The 19,340-nt window shown below is 39.6% G+C and overlaps 1 protein-coding gene across 2 annotated transcripts in view; it reads right to left on the reverse strand.

Moving 5' to 3' along the window:
- The window catches only part of FBXO36 (F-box protein 36), an 85,490-nt gene that overhangs the window by 19,735 nt on the left and 46,415 nt on the right, over positions 1 to 19,340 (reverse strand). For both annotated transcript variants that reach the window (XM_039234543.1, XM_039234544.1), the window contains one exon: positions 8,932 to 9,040. In XM_039234543.1, the coding sequence (XP_039090474.1) occupies positions 8,932 to 9,040 (109 nt within the window). The remainder of the gene's footprint in view (positions 1 to 8,931; positions 9,041 to 19,340) is intronic.

Here is a 19,340-nt window from a genome sequence, read left to right on the forward strand (position 1 = left end):
TCTACACTGCTTTTCAGGTAAGCCCTTGATAAACTCTCAGAGAAGAGACAATCCATACCTTAGGTAAGTTGTCCCAAAGAATAGAAGTAGAAGGAAACCCTCAACCCACATTATGAGGTTGCTTAAACTAGCAATGATGTGTAGGCAAGAAGAAAATTTGTATCTAGAAAATCACTTAGGAGCACATGTGGCAAAAATTCTACATCAAATGTTAGGAAATTCAATCTATCGACATATAAAATAAATAGATGAATTGTGACCATTATAGTTAATCCCAGGATGATCCAAGGATGGAATAATTTTGGAAGACTATTTAATATAATTCACCATATAAACAAATAGGAAGAAAAATTATCATCTCAAAAATACAGAAAAATTGTTTCATTAATTTTAACCCCTATTTTTTAATAAAAACTCTTAAAAATTGGCACACCTGGGTGGCTCAGTCAGTTAAGCATCCAATTCTTGATTTCAGCTCAGGTCATGATGTCACAGTTTGTGAGAACAAGCCTCACATTGGGCTCTGTGCTGACAGCACGGAGCCTGCTTGGGATTCTCTCTTTCCCCCTCTCTCTGCTCTTCTCCTGCACAAACTTTCTCTCTCTCTCACTCTCTTTCTCTTTCTGTGCATGCTCTCTCTCAAAATAAATAAACATTAAAAACAGAAATTCTACTGGAAAATGGTCAGCATCACTTGTCTGTATACCAACAACAATTAATTCAAAGTGATGACTTAAGATGCATTTGTCTTTTGACTCAGCAATCTCACAAACATATTGACTAAATAGAAAATAACTCATGCACAAGGTTATTCATTTTTGGCACTCCTTGTATTATCTCAAGATTAGAAAGAACCTAAAATTTCATCACTAGGATTCTGGTGCATTCACATAAAGAAATACAACACAGCTGTGAAAGAAAAGGAAAAGAGGAGCAGGAGGGAGAGGGTGAGGAAGAGGAGGAAGGAGAGAAGAGGAGGAAAGGGAGGGGGAGGAAGATCTCTTAAGGCATGAAATGATCTCCAGGATATACTGGTGGAAACAGTAGGGGTAGAATGCTACCATTTGTATAACGGGTAAGGGGATGCAAACACATATGTATATGAATTCGTTTATATCTGCACAAAGAATCACTGAAAGGGTCCATAACAAATACAAGTGGTTAGCCTAGGGCAAGGGAAGGGAAAACGTGGAGCAGATAGTGATGAAACCAAGCCTCTGGATGCACATTGTTTTACAGTTTTGACTTTGGAAACACATCCACGTTTTACATACTCTTAAAACAGAATTTTAATTGTTGCAAATTTTAATCTTTAAAACTTAGAATGAAAGGGATTTTATTCTTTTTTTTTTTTAAGTTTATTTGTTTATTTTGAGAGAGACAGACAGAGACAGCATGAGTGGGGGAAGGGCAGAGAAAGAGAGAGAATCCCAAGAAGGTTTTGTGCCACCACCAGCCAGAGCAGAGCCAGATGCAGGGCCCGAACCCACAAAACCGCAAGATCATGACCTGAGTCAAAACCGAGAGTCATAAGCCTAACTGACCGAGGCACCCAGGTGCCCCTGCGTGATTCTATTCTTAGCTACAAAAAAATCATCAACTACCTGGGAAGAATTTGAGCAAAAGGTGTTTAAAGGTCTAAGACCTATATGAAGAAAACATTAAAACTCTACTGAAACACATAAAAGACCTAAATCAATGGAGAGATACACCATGTTCATTTTGAGAAGACCAAAGGATGACACTTCTCTCCTCAAAAATCTAGAAATTCAATCCAATTCCAATTAAAATCTCAACAGGGATTCTTGCCAGCTGGTCTTAAAACTCATATACAGAGTAAAAAGTCAAGAACAGGTAAACAGCTCTTTCTTTATAAAGAAGAGGAGGAGGAGGAAGATGAATTCTTTTTAACAGGTAAGAAAACTTACTATAAAGATTGTAATTAAAGCAGTATAGTGTTGGTGTGAGACAAACTAAAGATCCTGTCCTATAAGTACAGAAAAAAGTTATAACTTCTCATCTCATCACAGCCAAAAATAAACTTGAGATAAGTAAAAGACGAAAATAGGAGAAACAAGTTGTAAGAAATTTCAATTAAAAATAGGAGTATATCAGGGCGCCTGGGTGGCTTAGTCGGTTAAGCGTCCGACTTTCGCTTAGGTCATGATCTCACAGTTCGTGGGTTCGAGCCCCGCGTCGGGCTCTGTGCTGACTGCCAGCTCAGAGCCTGGAGCCTATTTCAGAGTCTGTATCTCCCTCTCTCTCTGACCCTCCCCTGCTCACGCTGTCTCTCTCTCCTAGAAATAAATAAAAATATTAAAAAAAAAAAATAGGAGTATATCCTCATGAAATCAGAGAAGAGAAAGACTTCTTAAACAAAACACAAAAGTATAACCCATATATTAAAAGACTGATGAGGGGCACCTGGGTGGCTCTGTCAGTTAAGCATCTGACTCTTGATTTCAGCTCAGGTCACAATCTCACGATTGGTGAGATCAAGCCCCGAGTAGGGCTCTGCACTTATAGTGTGACAGTGTGGAGCCTGCTTGGGATTCTTTCTCTCAGTATCTCTCTGCCCCTCTCCTGCTCTCTAACTCTCTCTCAAAATAAATAAATAAGCTTTTTAAAATAAATAAATGTTTCAAAATTTATAAAGAAAGATTGACAAATTTGAACTACATTAAAATTGCAAACTTCTATATGGGTAAAAACACATAAACAAGGTGATAAGATAAACCAAAAACTTAGTGAAATCTCTGTAGCACATTTAATCAAACTGAAGACTTGGTGTATTTAAAATATGCATATAAGAAAATTCCTACAATCAATACAAAAAGAGACAAACAACCAAAAAGAAGAAATAGGCAAAGAAGTTAATGAGCACTTCTAAGAAGGGAAGACCGTTCCCTTGGTCAATAAATATAAGAAAAGATATTCAACCTTATTAATAATCAGGGAATTTATATACCCAGTTTGGCAAAAATTAATATGTATCTCTGATTACAGTAAATGTTGGTGAGAATATAAAGAAATAGCATCTCTCATAAAATCCCAACAAGAGTATAAATTGATGTAACTCCCTTGGAGAGCAGATTGTCTCTGGTAAAGTTGAAGAGGCACATATCCTACAACTGGACAAATACACTTCTACACATCCAACTTAGAGAAACACTCACACATTGCACAAGGGTGAATGAAGATATATTGTTGCAAAAAAGTGGAAACCACCTAACTACCCTCAGTAAGGGAGATGTTTGAATAAACTATCGTTTATAATAGAATAGAATAACATTAACCATTGAAAATGAGTGAACTAGATCTACATACATCAACGTGAATAAATCTCAAAACCAGTGTTGAATAATAAAGCGAAGTTGGACAATGATATATTGGGATAGCATTCATGTAAAATTTTAAACATATAAAAATAATATATATTTATGTATTTGTAACTGTGTATAATAGAATATCTTTGGAAATGATAATCTAAGTAGAAGGGAATGGAGGGAAAATAGGGGAAGGGTAGAAATTTGACTGTATATGTCATGATTTTATGTTTTTAAAAGATATTAAGTAAATAAGGTGCTCACTTCAGCAGTATGTATAACAAAACTAAGATGATAAAGGGGAGATTAATATGGCCCTTAAAAAGGATGAAAACAAAGCTACAAACCATCTCCAACTTCCTGGAAATGGAACAAAATGTTTCTAAATAATCTATGGGTCAGAGAAGAAACCAAAATGGAATTTAGGAGATATTTTAAACTGAATTAGAATAAAGATACAACTCATCAAAATTAATATGGCCATACTTAAAGAGAGTATTAGGGGGAAAATGGCTGAAAACAATGATTTAATCTTCTATCTCAAGAAGCTAAGAAAAGAAACAACAAATCAGACCCCAGGACGTAGTAGGAAGGAAATAATAAAGGTAAGAACAGAAATCAATAGTAAATAAATAAATAGAAAATTAACAGAGCTAAAAGGTCTTTGAAAAAAATTATCAAACAAATAAATCCCTAACAAAGGGCCACAAAAAAAGGAAAGAAGCACAAATTATCATATCAAGGGATGAAAACTAGAACAACACTGCAGATACTATAGCCATTGAAAGAAGAGGAGATTATGAGCAAGATACACCAACATATTTGATAATTTGGATAAAAATGAAGTAAATGTGACAAATGCTAACATCTTTTGTTAGTGGTGTTGGGTATAATATTATCTTCTGTTTTTTAGGTTTAAGACATTTCTGAATTTTAAAGCTTTCAAAGGGCAAGGTATAGAACGCAGTGTATAAGATTCTTCTTTCTGTGTTAACATATTTTGCATATATGCATAGACCATTTCTGGAAGGATATTCAAGAAACTGTTAATGATGGTTGTCACAGGAACTGGGAACGTGAGGTCAGAGGGAGACTTACTTTTATTCTAAAATCCTTTTTTTTAAACTTTATGTTATTGAGAGAGACACAGAGAAAGGCAGAGAGAGGGAATCCCAAGTAGGTTAGCATTGTCAGAGTGGAGCCCGATACGGAGCTCAAGCGCGTGAACAGAGATCCATGACCTGAACTGAAATCAAGTCGGACACTCAACCAGTTGAGCCACCCAGGTGCCCCTATTCTAAAAATCTTTTAAAACTGATTTAATTTTTGCTTTGCTATGTGTATGTAATCTCAAAAAAGTAGTTGATAAAAAAATAAAACACAATTTTCCATTATAGTCCTCATTTCAAACGTGCTGTCCTGTTTTCCTCACGAATCATCTAAATGTCCAAGAGAATTTCCATTCTTTGACATCTACACTATCTCACCCACGTTTCCTTAAATAAGCAACAGCAGAAGCAGAAACCTTTGTCGTTTGGTTCTGAAGATATGGCTGTTGAAGCCATTTGGTTTTATCACAGGGATTTTTGTGGATTGGCCTAAATACTTAACCACTACTTATAACTCATTCAAAGATCAAAGCAACCAACTTTAAAAGGGACATAAGTTGGAAAACAACTTATTTTTAGGTTGGATTCAACCCCAACCCATGAATTAGCACTTTGAGCAGAGTCTATATAGGCAGAGTTTTGCCTTAAACTCAATTTTTAAAACTATTTCCAATGGCTAATTTTCTGGTTATTCCTATTTATGTAACTTAGGGGGAAAAAATCCAAAGATGTTTCTTCTGATTTTTTAAGGTCTCAGGCAGAATAAAATTCTAACTTCATAGACGAGTGGACAAAGAATACAGATAGGGAAATTACAGAAAGGATATAAATGGTAATTAAACATGACAGGATGCTCAACTTGCTAGTTATCAGGAAAATGCTAATTAAATATGACACTATTTTCACCATCTGACTGCAAAAGATGAAAAAGAATAGTAATATCTAATTAGCAATGGCGAAGGTGCAAGAAACCCATATCCTGTTGGATGAAGTATAATTAATACAGCAGTTTTCTGGAGAACAGGTTTTTTCTTGTGAAGTAATTGGCATTGCGAATTACTCAAGCTTTGAATTACTCAAAATTAAAATATGGTGACATAAAAATATTAATGAAGTCTCATTTTATGAATAAAAATTGAAGTAATGCAATCACCCAATTTAAAATGCTTTCCAAACTCGCATAATTATAAAGGTCAAATAAATTATCGATGGCATTTGTGCTGTATCCTATACCAGTGCCACTCAAGCTAGTTAATAGAAGTACCATCCTTGGGGGCGCCTGGGTGGCTCAGTCGGCTGGTATTTGGCTCAGGTCATCTCACGGTTCGTGGGTTCGAGCCCCATGTCGGGCTCTGTGCTGACAGCCAGCTCAGAGCTTTGAGCCTGTTTCAGATTCTGTGTCTCCCTCTCTCTCTGACCCTCCCCTGCTCATGCTGTCTCTCTCTCTCTCTCTTTCAGAAATAAATAAGACATTAAAAAAAAAAAAAGAAGTACCATCCTTGGTCAAGTTAGCCTTGAACTCTAGATTCAATAATAATAATAAAAAAATACCCTAGGGTGCCTGGGAGGCTCAGTTGATTAACCGTCCAACTTCCGCTCAGGTCATGATCTCACAATTTGTGGGTTCAAGCCCCTCGTTAAGCTCTCTGCTGTCAGCTTGGCGGCTTTGGATTCTGTGTCTCCCTCTCTCTCTGCCCCTCCTCCACTCAATGGTCTGTCTCTGTCCCTGTCTCTCTCAAAAATAAATACACATTTAAAAAAATATTTTTTAATACTCAAAATACTCTATTCAAAATTATAATGCACATTTCTTTGGTCCTAGCCATTCCAGGAGTTCTTATGTAAGTGTGCAAAAATAAACATGCCTCAGAATGTGCCCAAAATCTTTTGAAAATGCCCACCAATTGAGGATTGTATATTTCTACAATGAAATACCATACAGCCTTGGAAAAGGACAAGGCACTTCTTTACGTATGCTAACGGAAAAATGTTCACAAGATAGTAAATGCAAAAACAAATTAAACAATGAAAGACTGTATTTCTGTAAACAAACACACACACAATCCCAAGCAGAAAGAATTCAAATACAAAGTAAGTTATTTACGGTAGTTATCTCTGGGGAACAGAGGTTGGAGGAAGAGAGAAGGAATTTTCACTTTTCAAATTTTAAAAACTAGGGGCGCCTGGGGGGCTCAGTCGGTTGAGCATCCGACTTCTGTTCAGGTCATGATCTCACGGTTCGTGGGTTTGAGCCCCGCATCGGGCTCTGTGCTGACAGCTCAGAGCCTGGGGCCTACTTCAGATTCTGTGTCTCCCTCTCTCTCTGCCCTTCCCCTGCTCACACTGTCTCTCTCTCAGAAATAAATAAAACATTAAAAAAATTTAAATACTATAAAAGGTAGCTGGTATGTGTTAGGCAAATTCTAAGTACTTCATTCAGTTACTCCTCATAAGGACCCTATGTGCAAAATGCTTTTATTATTTCCATTATCAACAGTTGAGGAAACTGATATCCAAAGAGAAGAAATCAGGGACGCCTGAATGAGGTGGCAGGGAGGGTGGAGGGAGAGAAAAATCTTAAGCAGGCTCCAAGCTCAGCACGGAATTGGACGAGGGGCTCGATCCCATGACCCTGGGATCATGACCTGAGCCGAAATCAAGAGTTGGATGATCAACCAACTGAATTACCCAGGCGCCCTCATGAATGACTTTGTAAAAAATAAACTTGTGAAGTTTCTCTTTTAAAATGGAAATCTAGGAGTGCCTGGCTGGCTCAGTTGGTGCAACACTGACTCTCGATCCTAGGGTCATGAGTTCTAGCCCCCTGTTGGATATGAAGACTACTTTAAAAAATAAAAAATAAATGCAAATCTGGGGGAGGGGGAAATTCAGCAATGTTTATTTTGCAATTTAGATCATGACACATATCACTGTGGTAGGCAGCATAATGGCCCTGCCAAAGATGCTCTGTATCCTAATCTCCAGAAGCTGTGAATATGTGACCTTACATGGCAAAAGAGCCTTTGCAGATGTGTTAAAGATCTTGAGAGGGGCACCTGGGTGGCTCAGTCAGTTGGGCATCTGACTTTGGCTCAGGTCACGATCTCTTGGCTTGTGGGTTCCCGCCCCAAGTAGGGCTCTGTGCTGACAGCTCAGAGCCTGGAGCCTGCTTCGGGTTTTGTCTCCCTCTCTGTCTGCCCCTTCCCCGCTCATAATCAATCAAGACTTTCAAAGGTTTAAGGAAACAACAAAATCTACTCTCTGTCTAAAAAAACCCCAACTATTACATGCTATAATTTAAATAACAGAATATCTTTAAGAGGGTTGATTATCAAAGATCCACCCAGAATGTGTCTTTAAAAATAAGATTAATATAACTGACTTTTTGGCTCTCAGTGCTTAGTCCTGGCCACGTCTGAGGTTAGCAGTGGAACCCTGGAAAATCATATGCATGCTGAATCTCTTTTGTGAAACGGGGATAAAACTCGTGATTTCACAAGGATATTGTAACAATAAAATGAGAAGGCATATGTAAAAGTCCTTGATATTAACTCCTAATAAAATAAAAATCTCTATAATGCCTTCTGGCTTTAAATGTTTATAATTAACGTGAATAATTATTAGGGAGTTTAGTTAAAGGGAATCCTTTTTAAAGACACATACTGAAGTAGCTTGGGATGAAATGATATAACAGCTGAGATTTGCTATAAGCACAGTAGCTTTGCATAGAGGCATTGGCTATATTTTGTGTGTTATTGAAGTCAGGTTACAGGTACATGACAGTTTGTTAAAACACCACTGTTTGATTTGTATCTGAAATTTTCATACTGTGAAAAGCCAAAAGGCAAAGAGAAAACTCAGGGCAATTTCTATTTAGTCCACATGCTACCTGATTAAGGCTACTTTTTTTTTTTTTCTTAATGTTTATTTATTGGGGGGAGGGGTGCAGAGAGAGAGAGGGAGACAGAGGATCCGAAGCAGGCTCTGTGCTGACAGCAGTGAGCCCAATGCAGGGCTCAAATTCACAAACTGTGAGATCATCACCTGAGTTGAACTTGGGCACTCAACTGATTGAGCCACCCAGGCACCCCAAGGCTATTTCTGAAGCAAACTTTGATATTAAAATAAATGGTAACAATTTTAAATGACTGCCAAAATGCCTAAGAGTTCAAGGATTTGAGAATTTGATTATGTTTTCAAATAAGCTGTTAATTCATTTTTAACTAAAGGAAACTTATTATAATTAAATGTTACAGCAAAAAATTACATTAGGATTTAAGATTATTAATGAAATGAACACGTTAACCTAGAACCTTAAACACTTGGGAGATTTTTCCCAAGAGAAATTTCAGGGTATGTTAACAATTTCTGTCTTTAAGTACATGATTACATATCAATAGTTCAAATGATGACATGTTGGATAATTCTGCAACAGAATCTACCACTGATTGTAAAGAGAACTGAGACATAAGTATACAATGTGTTCCCTTTCTTACCTTGAAGATGTGAGTTCTCTAAGAACTCTTCGTGAGTGTCTTTTGCTTCTCCAGGCTTTGTTGATCGATACTCACTCCTCAGAGAGATCTTCCACCATCTAAAGATTACCTGTGATTGGATAGAAGGGGATAGAAATTAAAGCTGATCTCAATACCAACAGCTACATTTTGGTCTGGGATTTTGAAAAATTGCTGCAGTATGCACATAAGGCTGTGTGTCCAACATTAGCTATAACTTTGCAATCTGGCATCACATTGAATTAGAAATGAGATCAGTGCATCTAACATTTCCCTTAGAGATCAGGGTGACAAAATCGAAGTGCTAGAAGGGATCTTAAAAATCTATCAAGTCAGGGGGCACCTGGGTGGCTCAGTCAGTTGAGCGTCTGACTTGGCTCAGGTTATGAACTAGCGGTTCATTAGTTCGAGCCCCGCATCAGGCTCTGTGCTGACAGCTCAGAGCCTGAAGCCTGCTTCAGATTCTCTGTCTCCCTCTCTCTCTGTTCCTCCCCTGATCGCACTCTGTCTCACTGTCTGTCTCTCAAAAATAAAGGATTAAAAAAAAAAACCTTTTTTTAAATCTATCAACTTGGGGCACCCGGGTGGTTTAGTCTGTTAAGCATCCAACTTCAGCTCAGGTCACGATCTCACAGTTTGTGAGTTCGAGTTACACGTTGGGCTTTGTGCTGACTGCTTAGAGCCGGGAGCCTGCTTCAGAGTCTGTGTTTTCTTCTTTCTCTGCCCCTACCCCCTCATGCTCTGTTTCATTCTCAAAAATAAACATTAAAAAAAAATTTTTTTAATCTATCAAGTCAGTTGATGTTAAAAACACGCAGACCCAGGTGGCTATCTGTCTTTTGAGGATCTCTGAGAGCAGAAATTCTCTAACTTGGGAAGCCAGTTCCAAAATAATTGCTCCACTCTCTGCCTCCCTTCCTGTTTACAAGGCAGACAAGATGAGTGGATACTTTTCTCTAGAGAAGGACAGTTACACGGCCAGGGCCGGGGAAAGCACCATTGTGCTTTGTTTGATGCATGTAAGTGTCATTACACAGGACAGTTCTTGGTAACGGATCTGCTGATAGTCCATTTGTCTTCTCTGAGCATGGTGGTTTATTTGAAGCAAACCTCATCTCCCTGGTTATCAACTGCATGTAAGTTCTATGTTGATTTCATGGCAGTGTCAACTCCCGGCCATAATAAGGAGGCCCACAAAGCTTACTAAATTTATCTCACATTTTTCAACCTGTCAACTACTAACTTCAGTAGTTAACTGAGATGCTAACACTTCCACCAAACAAACCAGATCCTTTCTACACTTTGATGAGGGCTTCGAGGGAAGAGATGGGTTAGGAGACAGGGCAGGGAAACTGCTTGCCTTCTTCTCTCACTAGCATCACCGTGTAAGGTTAAAAGACACTGCCCAAGGGAAAACTGTTAAAGCAGGTAAAGCCTGTTATGGCCTCCCTTTATTTATTTCCTCTCCCCTATCCCTACCCACCCATTGCTCCCTAGGGGCCTTACAGGTCTTGGTGCACCTCTTTGGCCCACTGCTCTGGTCCCTACCAGTTCTTTGGCCCTTCTTCATTGTTCTGGAACCCTCACCCCCACCCCAGCCTTTGAACTGCCAGACCATTTCACTCCTTTCCCCGTTGCCTGCAGGCCTGGGCTTCAGCCAGCTTTCCTTTCCTTCTAGAGCTGCCTCCCTGTGTTCTATCATCTCCTGAGGCTTGTCTCCTCCCTACCTCCCCTTCCCTGATATCTCAAAGATAGCTGAGCTCTCAGGGACATGGAGATGAGTTATACCATCTTATCTAGCACTCTGACAGCAGAAGGTAGGTCCTTTCAAGGGTTATGGTTCATTTAGATGTTGTGCTGGTTGCTACAGATGAGGGGGTAAGACTGTGTACATTACAAAACTCTATGCGGCAGTGGATTCGTTTCAGAAAAATCCCTTAACCTGGGGCACCTGGATAGCTCAGCTGGTTAAGCGTCAGACTTCAGCTCAGGTCATGATCTCAATGTTTGTGAGCTCTAGCCCCACAATGGGCTCTCAGCTGTCAGCACAGAGCCCTCTTTGGATCCTCTGCCCACCCCCCCACCCCCACCTTGTGTGCACACACACACATTCTCTCTCTCTAAAAGAAAGAAAGAAAGATTTAAAAACAAAAAAGAAAAGAAAATCCCTTAATCTGCCACTTTTGATTTTTCTAAGCATGAGTCACACCAAAATTGTCCTCTTAAAACTTTTTCTACCCCATCTCCACAGAGGCAGGGTATATTAGTCGCTAGGGCTTCTTCCCAGTTCTGGAGGCTGGAAGTTCAAGATCAAACTGTCAACAGGTTTGGCATCTCTGAGGCCTTTCTCCTTGGCTTACTGATGGCCGCCTTCTTGCTGTGGCCTCACATGGCCTTTCCTCTGTGCATGTGGCTCCTCAGTGTCTCTGTCTCTTGTTATCAGGACACTGGTCATATTGGATTAGGGCCCCATCTTTATGACCTCATGTAATTTTAATTACTTACTCAAAGGCCCTATCACCAAATACAGTCAACCTGAGGATTAGGGCTTTAACTTAGGAATTTGAGGGGGACACAATTCAGTCCATAACAGAGTTCTCAGTTATAGGATCCGTTCTTGATTCTGATACAGAGGGGTATCAGTAGAAAGAGCATGAATTCTGGAGGGAGACAGAACTTTGCTGTTTAATCTCTCTGCACTTCTATTTCCTTTTTTATCCTCTTTCTACTAGATATCATTACAATTAATATTAAATATTGCAAATATTCCTTTCTATTGAATGAAGATGCTATGCAATCTGAATCTAATGCTGGTTTTTTTTTATACCACATGTTCTAGAACTTTGAGAACTAATTGGGGGGTCAGAAATAATTTAGGGCACCTCTTGCAACTCCTACAGATGAGCAAAAGTTTCCAAGAGGTTAAGTTAGAAGTGGTAAGCTGGGGCGCCTGCGTGGCTCAGTCGTTAGGTGTCTGACTTTGGGTCAGGTCATGATCTCACAGTTCATGGGTTCGAGCCCTGCGTCACCCTCTGTGCTGACGGCTCAGGGCCTGGAGCCTGCTTCGGATTCTGTGTCTCCCTCTCTCTCTGCCCCTCCACTGCTCACACTCTCTCTCTCTCTCAAAAATAAATGAACATTAAAAAAGAAGAAGAAGAAGAAGAAGTCGTGGATTGTCCCTCTCTGTGACCGTACCACCAGGAGGTATGTTACAATGAAATTGAGTCTCAAATTGAATTCTGCCACATCACCAAGAGGGTACAAGAGTCCAAACTACGTTTCTGGAAGCTCAGTGCAGTCCCTTCCTCGCCGACCACTGGGGATGCTGAGTGGGGCCTGGGCGGGAACCTTTGCCGGAACGTTTCTCTCTGCTACAAGGATACCCATGTTACAATGACATAATCAGCTACACTTCTAGCCAGATCACACAACCAAATCCTTAGTTAGTGGACGATTCGGGAACAGATGGGGTTTTAGAACGGTCACTACTCCAGCCATGTTATATGACCAAGCTTACTTCTTCTTCTTTTTTTTAAATAACTTCTTTTATTTTTTTAATGGTTTTATTTATTATTGAGAGACAGAGAGAGACAGAGCACCAGCAGGAGAGGGGCAGAAAGATGGGGGAGACACAGAATCTGAAGGAGGCTCCAGGCTCTGAGCTGTTAGCACAGAGCCTGACACGGGGCTCACACTCACAAACTGCGAGATCATGACCTGAGCCAAAGTTGGATGCCCAACCGACTGAGCCACCCAGGTGCCACGATGGCAAAACATTAAAAAAGTCAGAGACAGTGCTCGCTTCAGCAGCACATATACTAAAAAAAGTCAGAGACACTTGTACGATCTTACTTGTCAGCCTCATATCTTGCTTGTTACTCATTTCATCAGCAAAAAATTATTTCCGACATTCATCATACTAATTAATCAACTAACTCTCTGGTGCTGATTTAGGTGGCCATATTTGAACTGCTTGGCAATAATGGCCTCTAGAGGGAGGATCCTCAGGGCACAGACTCAAGTCAACTTGCACACAGATAAGCATCCTACTGGCTCCTCTGAGGTATTTGAAGTAAATTACTGAGAATATAACACTAGCCTAGGGGAAGAAGGCTGGCTAGACCCAGAATCCAAGCCTCCTCACTTCAAACTCGTAAACTCAAGGTTTGTTCTGAGGCACGAAGCTTTCTTCAAGTATGACCTTTATCCTAAAGGTCATCAGGTCACCTCTATAGAGCAGTACACAGAATCACTACTTAGCTTTGTCAAGACTCCATTATGTTCCATATATTGTACTTATTAAAACAGAAAATATTAAATATTTTCTACCACTTACTATCCTTCAGATTGGTAAAGGCATTCTTTCTTTCCTTTTTTTAAATGACAAAGCCTGATATTAGTAAGGACAAGGAAGATTAAAAGTCCTTAATAATCATTGAGAGAGGTGTGACTTGGTTTGGCAATGCCTATCAAAAGGTCATTCATACCTTTTGACCTAAACATTCTCCTTGTTAAGAATTTATCCTTAGGAGGGGCACCTGGGTAGCTCAGTTGGTTAAGCGTCCAACTCTTGATTTAGGCTGAGGTCATGGTCTCATGGTTCTTGAGTCTGAGTCCCACATCAGGCTCTGCACTGACAGTGTGGAGCCTGCTTGGGATTCTCTCCCTATGCCTCTTTCTCTCTGACCCTCCCTGTCCCTCTCTCTCTCTCAAAATAAATAAACTTAAAAAAAAAAAAAAAAAGGAATTTATCCTTAGGAATTTGCCAGAAAATGTCTATAACATTTTTCATATGTATGTCACAGGTTAGTTACAATAATGAAAAATCAGAACAGACCTAAGGGTTTGATAGTTGGGACTAATTAAAAAATGATGACACATTTAGATGATGGAATACTTTGCAGCCAATAAAATACTACGTGAAAAAAAGTAACCTAGAACAATGCTAATAATGATTTATTACAAGGCTCAGAAGCATATACACCACTAATCCAAATACTGAAAGGCAAGTATTTTACATGCAGAGGGAAGGAACGTCAGAGAGGCAGCAAATACAATCGTTTCACATGCCAGGTGGGTGGAGCCTGAAGGAAGCAGAATAGAAGGCATCCCCAAATATTTGTGAGTTGATTGCTGCCTATTACAATATTAGTTCATTAGCCCATTTTAGCTTCATACATTCATAATTAGCTATTGTCACGTATGTAACTATTTTGAAAATGTTCAAGTCTATAAATACTGGTTTAAGCATCTTGTTCTTATTAACCATGCATGTTTTGTTAACTAACATGCAAGAAAAGCTGCAGAAGGGCTTGCACTGGTTTCTGCAAGGCTGTGGAGATGTGGCTGGAACATGGGCTCCGCTGTGCCCTCCCCAGATCGCCTGAGTCTCCTGACTGCCTGTGAGCAGTACATGATTGTCTTTTTATAAATGAATAAACCCACCATGGACGGCCGAGATAACTTGCATCTGGGTCTGCTTCTGTGGCCCAGGGAATCTTCTGATCTCACCTGGTCTATTTCTCGTACATGGCCTCATACCCACTCCGGGAAGGATGGAAAGGCAGCCTCCTTAGAGGACACACACTATGATTTGGTATCTTAGTAGAAAACCTGTGACCACTGGCAGAATTCTTTAACATTTTTATTTATATTTAGCATATTTTTAGACTTCTCCTATATTTCCAGCAAATCTTTGTAATAAACTTGGAAATTGAGCTTATTTTGTTGTTGCTGTTTTTTTTTAATGCCTGTTTATTTATTTTGAGAGAGAGTAAACAGGGGAGGACAGGGCAGAGAGAGAGAGGGAGAGAACACCAAGTAGGCTCTACACGTTCAGCCCATCACGATCTCATGAATCGTGAGATCATGACCTGAGCTGAAATCAAGAGTCAGACGCTCAACCGAAAGAGACACCCATATGCCCCTGAGCTTCCTTCAAAAAGAGAGGTCAAAGATTTCTCATTAGCCCCCTGGCATCTCTCCTCCACAGGTTACAAAGGCAAGATGATGAGGCATTTGTCGTTTCATCTGGCAAGGCCCGTAAACGTTAGGTTCTTTCCACCAATGGGACAGCAACTCACTAAGCATCCCTTGAGGGGACATGGGGGAAAAAAAACGTGGGCCCAGCTGGCATCTCAGCATCTGAGTATATTTGGACAACGCACCCCCCACTTGCCCTCTCCCAGGGTTGAGATTGTGCCACTCCCACCACTACCTGGGCTGAGACATCCTGCTAATGGGAAAAAAGCAGAGACCCTGCAATGAGACGGGTCTGGATTTAAACCCTGGTTTCTATTATACACCTTGGGCAAATGTCTTCATCTCTTTTGGCCTTGGTTGCCAAAAATTGCATGCTCTTTACTGTCGTTCCTCAACAGCGTAATTGAGAAGAGTCATCTAGGGGTACCTGGGTGGCTCAGTCGACTGAGCATCTCTCTAAGAAATAAATACAGCATTAAAAAAATTAAAAAAAAAAAAAAAAAAGAAGAGCCATCTATCTGTCACCTATCTAGTTAAAAAACAAGGTTACTAATCAAGGGTTAGAGTGACTTGCCTGATACCACACAGCCAACGGGGGATTCCAAATCTTTCTAAGCGTTTGTCTAGGAAATAGTTTTGTAAGGTAGGACACAGGGCTGTTTCTGCTTTGTCTTGCAGACTATTGTTATTCTAACAGATCAAATTTCTCCCTGCTTTGGAAATCATGTATAATTAGGGGATTTCACAGAGTGGGGTCTGAGATACTGTGTCGTGGAGAGCTTGGGAATCAGATCTGTTATTAGGTGAAGAAGGATTTTGTTATCTGAACAGCCTATTGAGAAACGGGGAAGTCAGGACTGCTAGGTAAACTCCACATGTAACTTTACCTCTTGATACCACTCAAAAACTCACAAAGCACTGGTTTTCCAAAAGGTAGAAAGGTCTTATTTTTTTAAATGAATTATGGAGATCATTTATTTTATTTCACCTTATTTAAACTAGACCATAATTATGATATGTTTTTGGTGCAAATTTACATCAAATATGTGTTCCTCTTTCTATGTTTGGTTCAGTGTGTCTAAACACAGCAAAACTTAGATTTTCAGCCATCCAAAATTTCACTCTGGAATGGGAGTAAGCATTAGGTATTAAAACCTTAGGAATAAAAGCAAACATTATTTAATTTTTTTAATGTTTTATTTATTTCTGAGAGAGAGAGATAGACAGCGTGAGCAGGGGAGGGTCAGAGAGAGAGGGAGACAGAATCCGAAACAGGCTCCAGGCCTTGAGCTAGTTGTCAGCACAGAGCCCGACACGGGGCTCGAACCCACGAACTGTGAGATCGTGACCTGAGCCGAAGTTGGACGCTTAACAGACTGAGCCACCCAGGCACCCTAAAGCAAACATTTAAATGGAGAAGGTGAGTCTGAGGTTGAAATAAGAATGGAATAAACCAAAATGAATAATAAGGATTGCACTGAAATAGTTCTTTCCTTCAAGAATTCAGAAATAAAGTTGCCCTTGGAGACTACATTAGTAAATATCAGGGGCGCCTGGGTGGCTCAGTCGGTTAAGCATCCGACTTTGGCTCAGATCATGATCAAACGACTCATGGGTTCGAGCCCCGTGTCGGGCTCTGTGCTGACAGCTAGCTCAGAGCCTGGAGCCTGCTTCGGATTCTGTGTCTCCCTCTCTCTCTGACCCTTCCCTGCTCATGTTCTCTCTATCTCTCTCTCTCAAAAATAAATAAAACATTAAAAAATTTTAAAAAAAGGAATTAATAGCCATCCTTGTTGGTTGCCACCCACCTGTCTTTTCTAGGGGAGCCCTGACTTGTCCAGCAAACTCTCCCCTCTGCATAGCTTGTGCACAGATTGTACGCCTCATCTCTAGCTCCAGGAAGCAGGACATGATTGGTCTAAGTCATTTTTAGTAGTTCTTCCCATATCCCCACCGGTGATTGGTATGGGCGTGGGATGTGATAAAATTTTGGCCAGGGAGACACCACGGGAAGTCTGCAGAAGCTTCCAGAAGATTTTATCATTTATAAGGAGAAACACGTCCCCTTTTGGGGCACTGACCCTGTGCTTTGCTGCTGTGATTGCAGGAGTGGCTGTAGTCATTTTGCGACTATGAGAGGCGCCAGGCTGAGATGACAGCAGTCACCTGCAGGACACACAGAAGCAACAAATTTGGGAGACAAGGAGCCAGAGCACAGTCACTATGTTGGGAACCTCTTTTCCTTTGGATGTGTCTACGTGAAATAATACCATATTTCATCAGACCTAATACACTAGCCATTGTATGTCACAGCATTATTTTATGTGTCATGTAGAAATAGCTGTCAAAAAATCGAAGTAAATGTTTTTTCAATCACTTGTATTTATTGAAAGTCTCTTTTTTTCTTCGCTAGACATGTACTTCATTATGTTATTCTTCACATTTGAATTACGTCACTAATTTTATAGACTATATTGACACAATATATGTACTTTGTTTCTTTTAATTTTTATTTTTATTAATTTTTAAAATGCTTATTATTTTTGAGAAAGAGAAAAAGCTTGTGCACACGAGCCGGGGAGGAGCAGAGAGAGAGGGAGAGACAGAATCCCAAGCATGCTCTGCATTGTCAGCACAGAGCCTGATGTGGGGCTCGATCTCATGAACTTCGAGATCATGACCTGAGCCGAAATCTAGAGTTGGTCACTTGACCAACTGAACCACCCAGGGATCCCTGTATTTTGTTAAATATAATAAAGTTATACTGCTCTTGTTTATAACTAATAAAATACAACGGGAATAAATAAATGAAGGTACAGAGTCTGAGTCTTCTGGAACATACTGCAAATGAGAATTTTCAATGTTTGACTCAGAATATCGTCATCAAGAACGTGGGGATAACAGCATTACAGTAGTGAACTCTTCAGCTGGCTTTGCAGTTCTGTAGAGCTGGCCTCCTTTTGATTTCTACTTTGGGAGGGCTGTAAACATCTCAGATTCACTCCTATTTCCTCATAGCTTCTGGATTTTCTTCCAAGCTGCTCTTCTGATGCTTGGGCTTCTGAGTTGTTTTCAATTTCTGGCTATTATGAATAAAGTTTCTGTGCTGGTTTTTGTGCACTGGTTTTTGCCTCCTTTTAAGTTGTTAACCATCTTCTATTGCCTCCTTTTAAGTTGTTAACCATCTTCTATTCGTTAGCAATAGAGTTAGAGTCAGAGGGAGTCCCCTAAATCAGTATGTAGATTTTCATTTAATCTCTTGCCATATATAATACTGAGTCACTCTATCCCAGTGGCCTGGGGACCTGGGGCCATAGTGTCCCTCTTCACTCTTCCAGACACCAAACTTCCAGTCTTCTGGGGGGTGAAGCAAAACTGTTACTGTTGCTGGTTGTCCAGAGGAGGGGAAGAGATGAAGAAGGCGGTTCTAACCACATCTCAAACAGAATTTCAATCATTCCTACTGTTTCCAGGTCCTTCTTTACCCTCACTTTCCAAAGAACCCATTTCTACCCATTCTTGAGCTTTGCTGCTCTGAGATTCCAGGGCACAAATCTGATGGCTTCTTGACTTGCCCACCACGAGCTTAGATTGTAGGTTTCTCAGGACTGTTAAATTAGCTACCAGTAGGTCATCTGACTTGTAGCATGCAAAATTCTTGCCTTTCCTATTCTCTTTGTCTTTGTGGGTTTATGCTTCAGGAAAACCCTGTAATTGTCATTTTAGTGGTGTTGCCAGAGGGAGGGAAGGTACGTAATAGTTTTTTAACTAGAAGCTGTACTTAGTGTATTCGTAAGATGTTTAAAATGCTATAGAAAATTCAATAGACTATATTTCTTAATTTAACTTACATATATAGGATAAGGTAAATGATTTAGTTGGTACTCAATATTTAACCTTAGGAATATCTATTAAGTTTATAATGATTTTAAGATATCTAAAAGTTTAAAAGAATTTGATCTACAAAAAGAATTTTACATTTGTTTCATTACAGTTTTTCAAACACTTGGTTTGATTTTGTTAGCTTTGTAATTATTCTCTTTAGAATTTAGAAAAGCTTGAGAAAATCAAATACATTAAATTTGTGGTATAGTTTGAAATGCTTAAGACAATTTATTTAAGTTTGCAAATGGTATTTACATTTAAGAGAATTTAATTTTATTAAGTTTATAAGAGCCATGGCTTTAATTAATAATTTCTAAGATAATCCGATTCAGTTTGTAAACAGTGCTTAAAAGTGTAAGAGATTATAATTTGTTAACTGTAAGAAACTCATTAAATGTTTATCAAAGGATAATGAAACTGAATGTTTTTAATTTTCATTCATAATTACTTGATTTACAATTGAATTTACTAAGTTTGTATTTGAAAGTTTAAAGAAAAATAGGTTTTAGGGGTGCCTGGCTGGC

The sequence above is a fragment of the Hyaena hyaena genome, unplaced genomic scaffold, assembly GCF_003009895.1.
Source record: "Hyaena hyaena isolate Hyena2069 unplaced genomic scaffold, ASM300989v1 scaffold_86, whole genome shotgun sequence".
NCBI classification, from domain to species: Eukaryota; Metazoa; Chordata; class Mammalia; order Carnivora; family Hyaenidae; genus Hyaena; species Hyaena hyaena.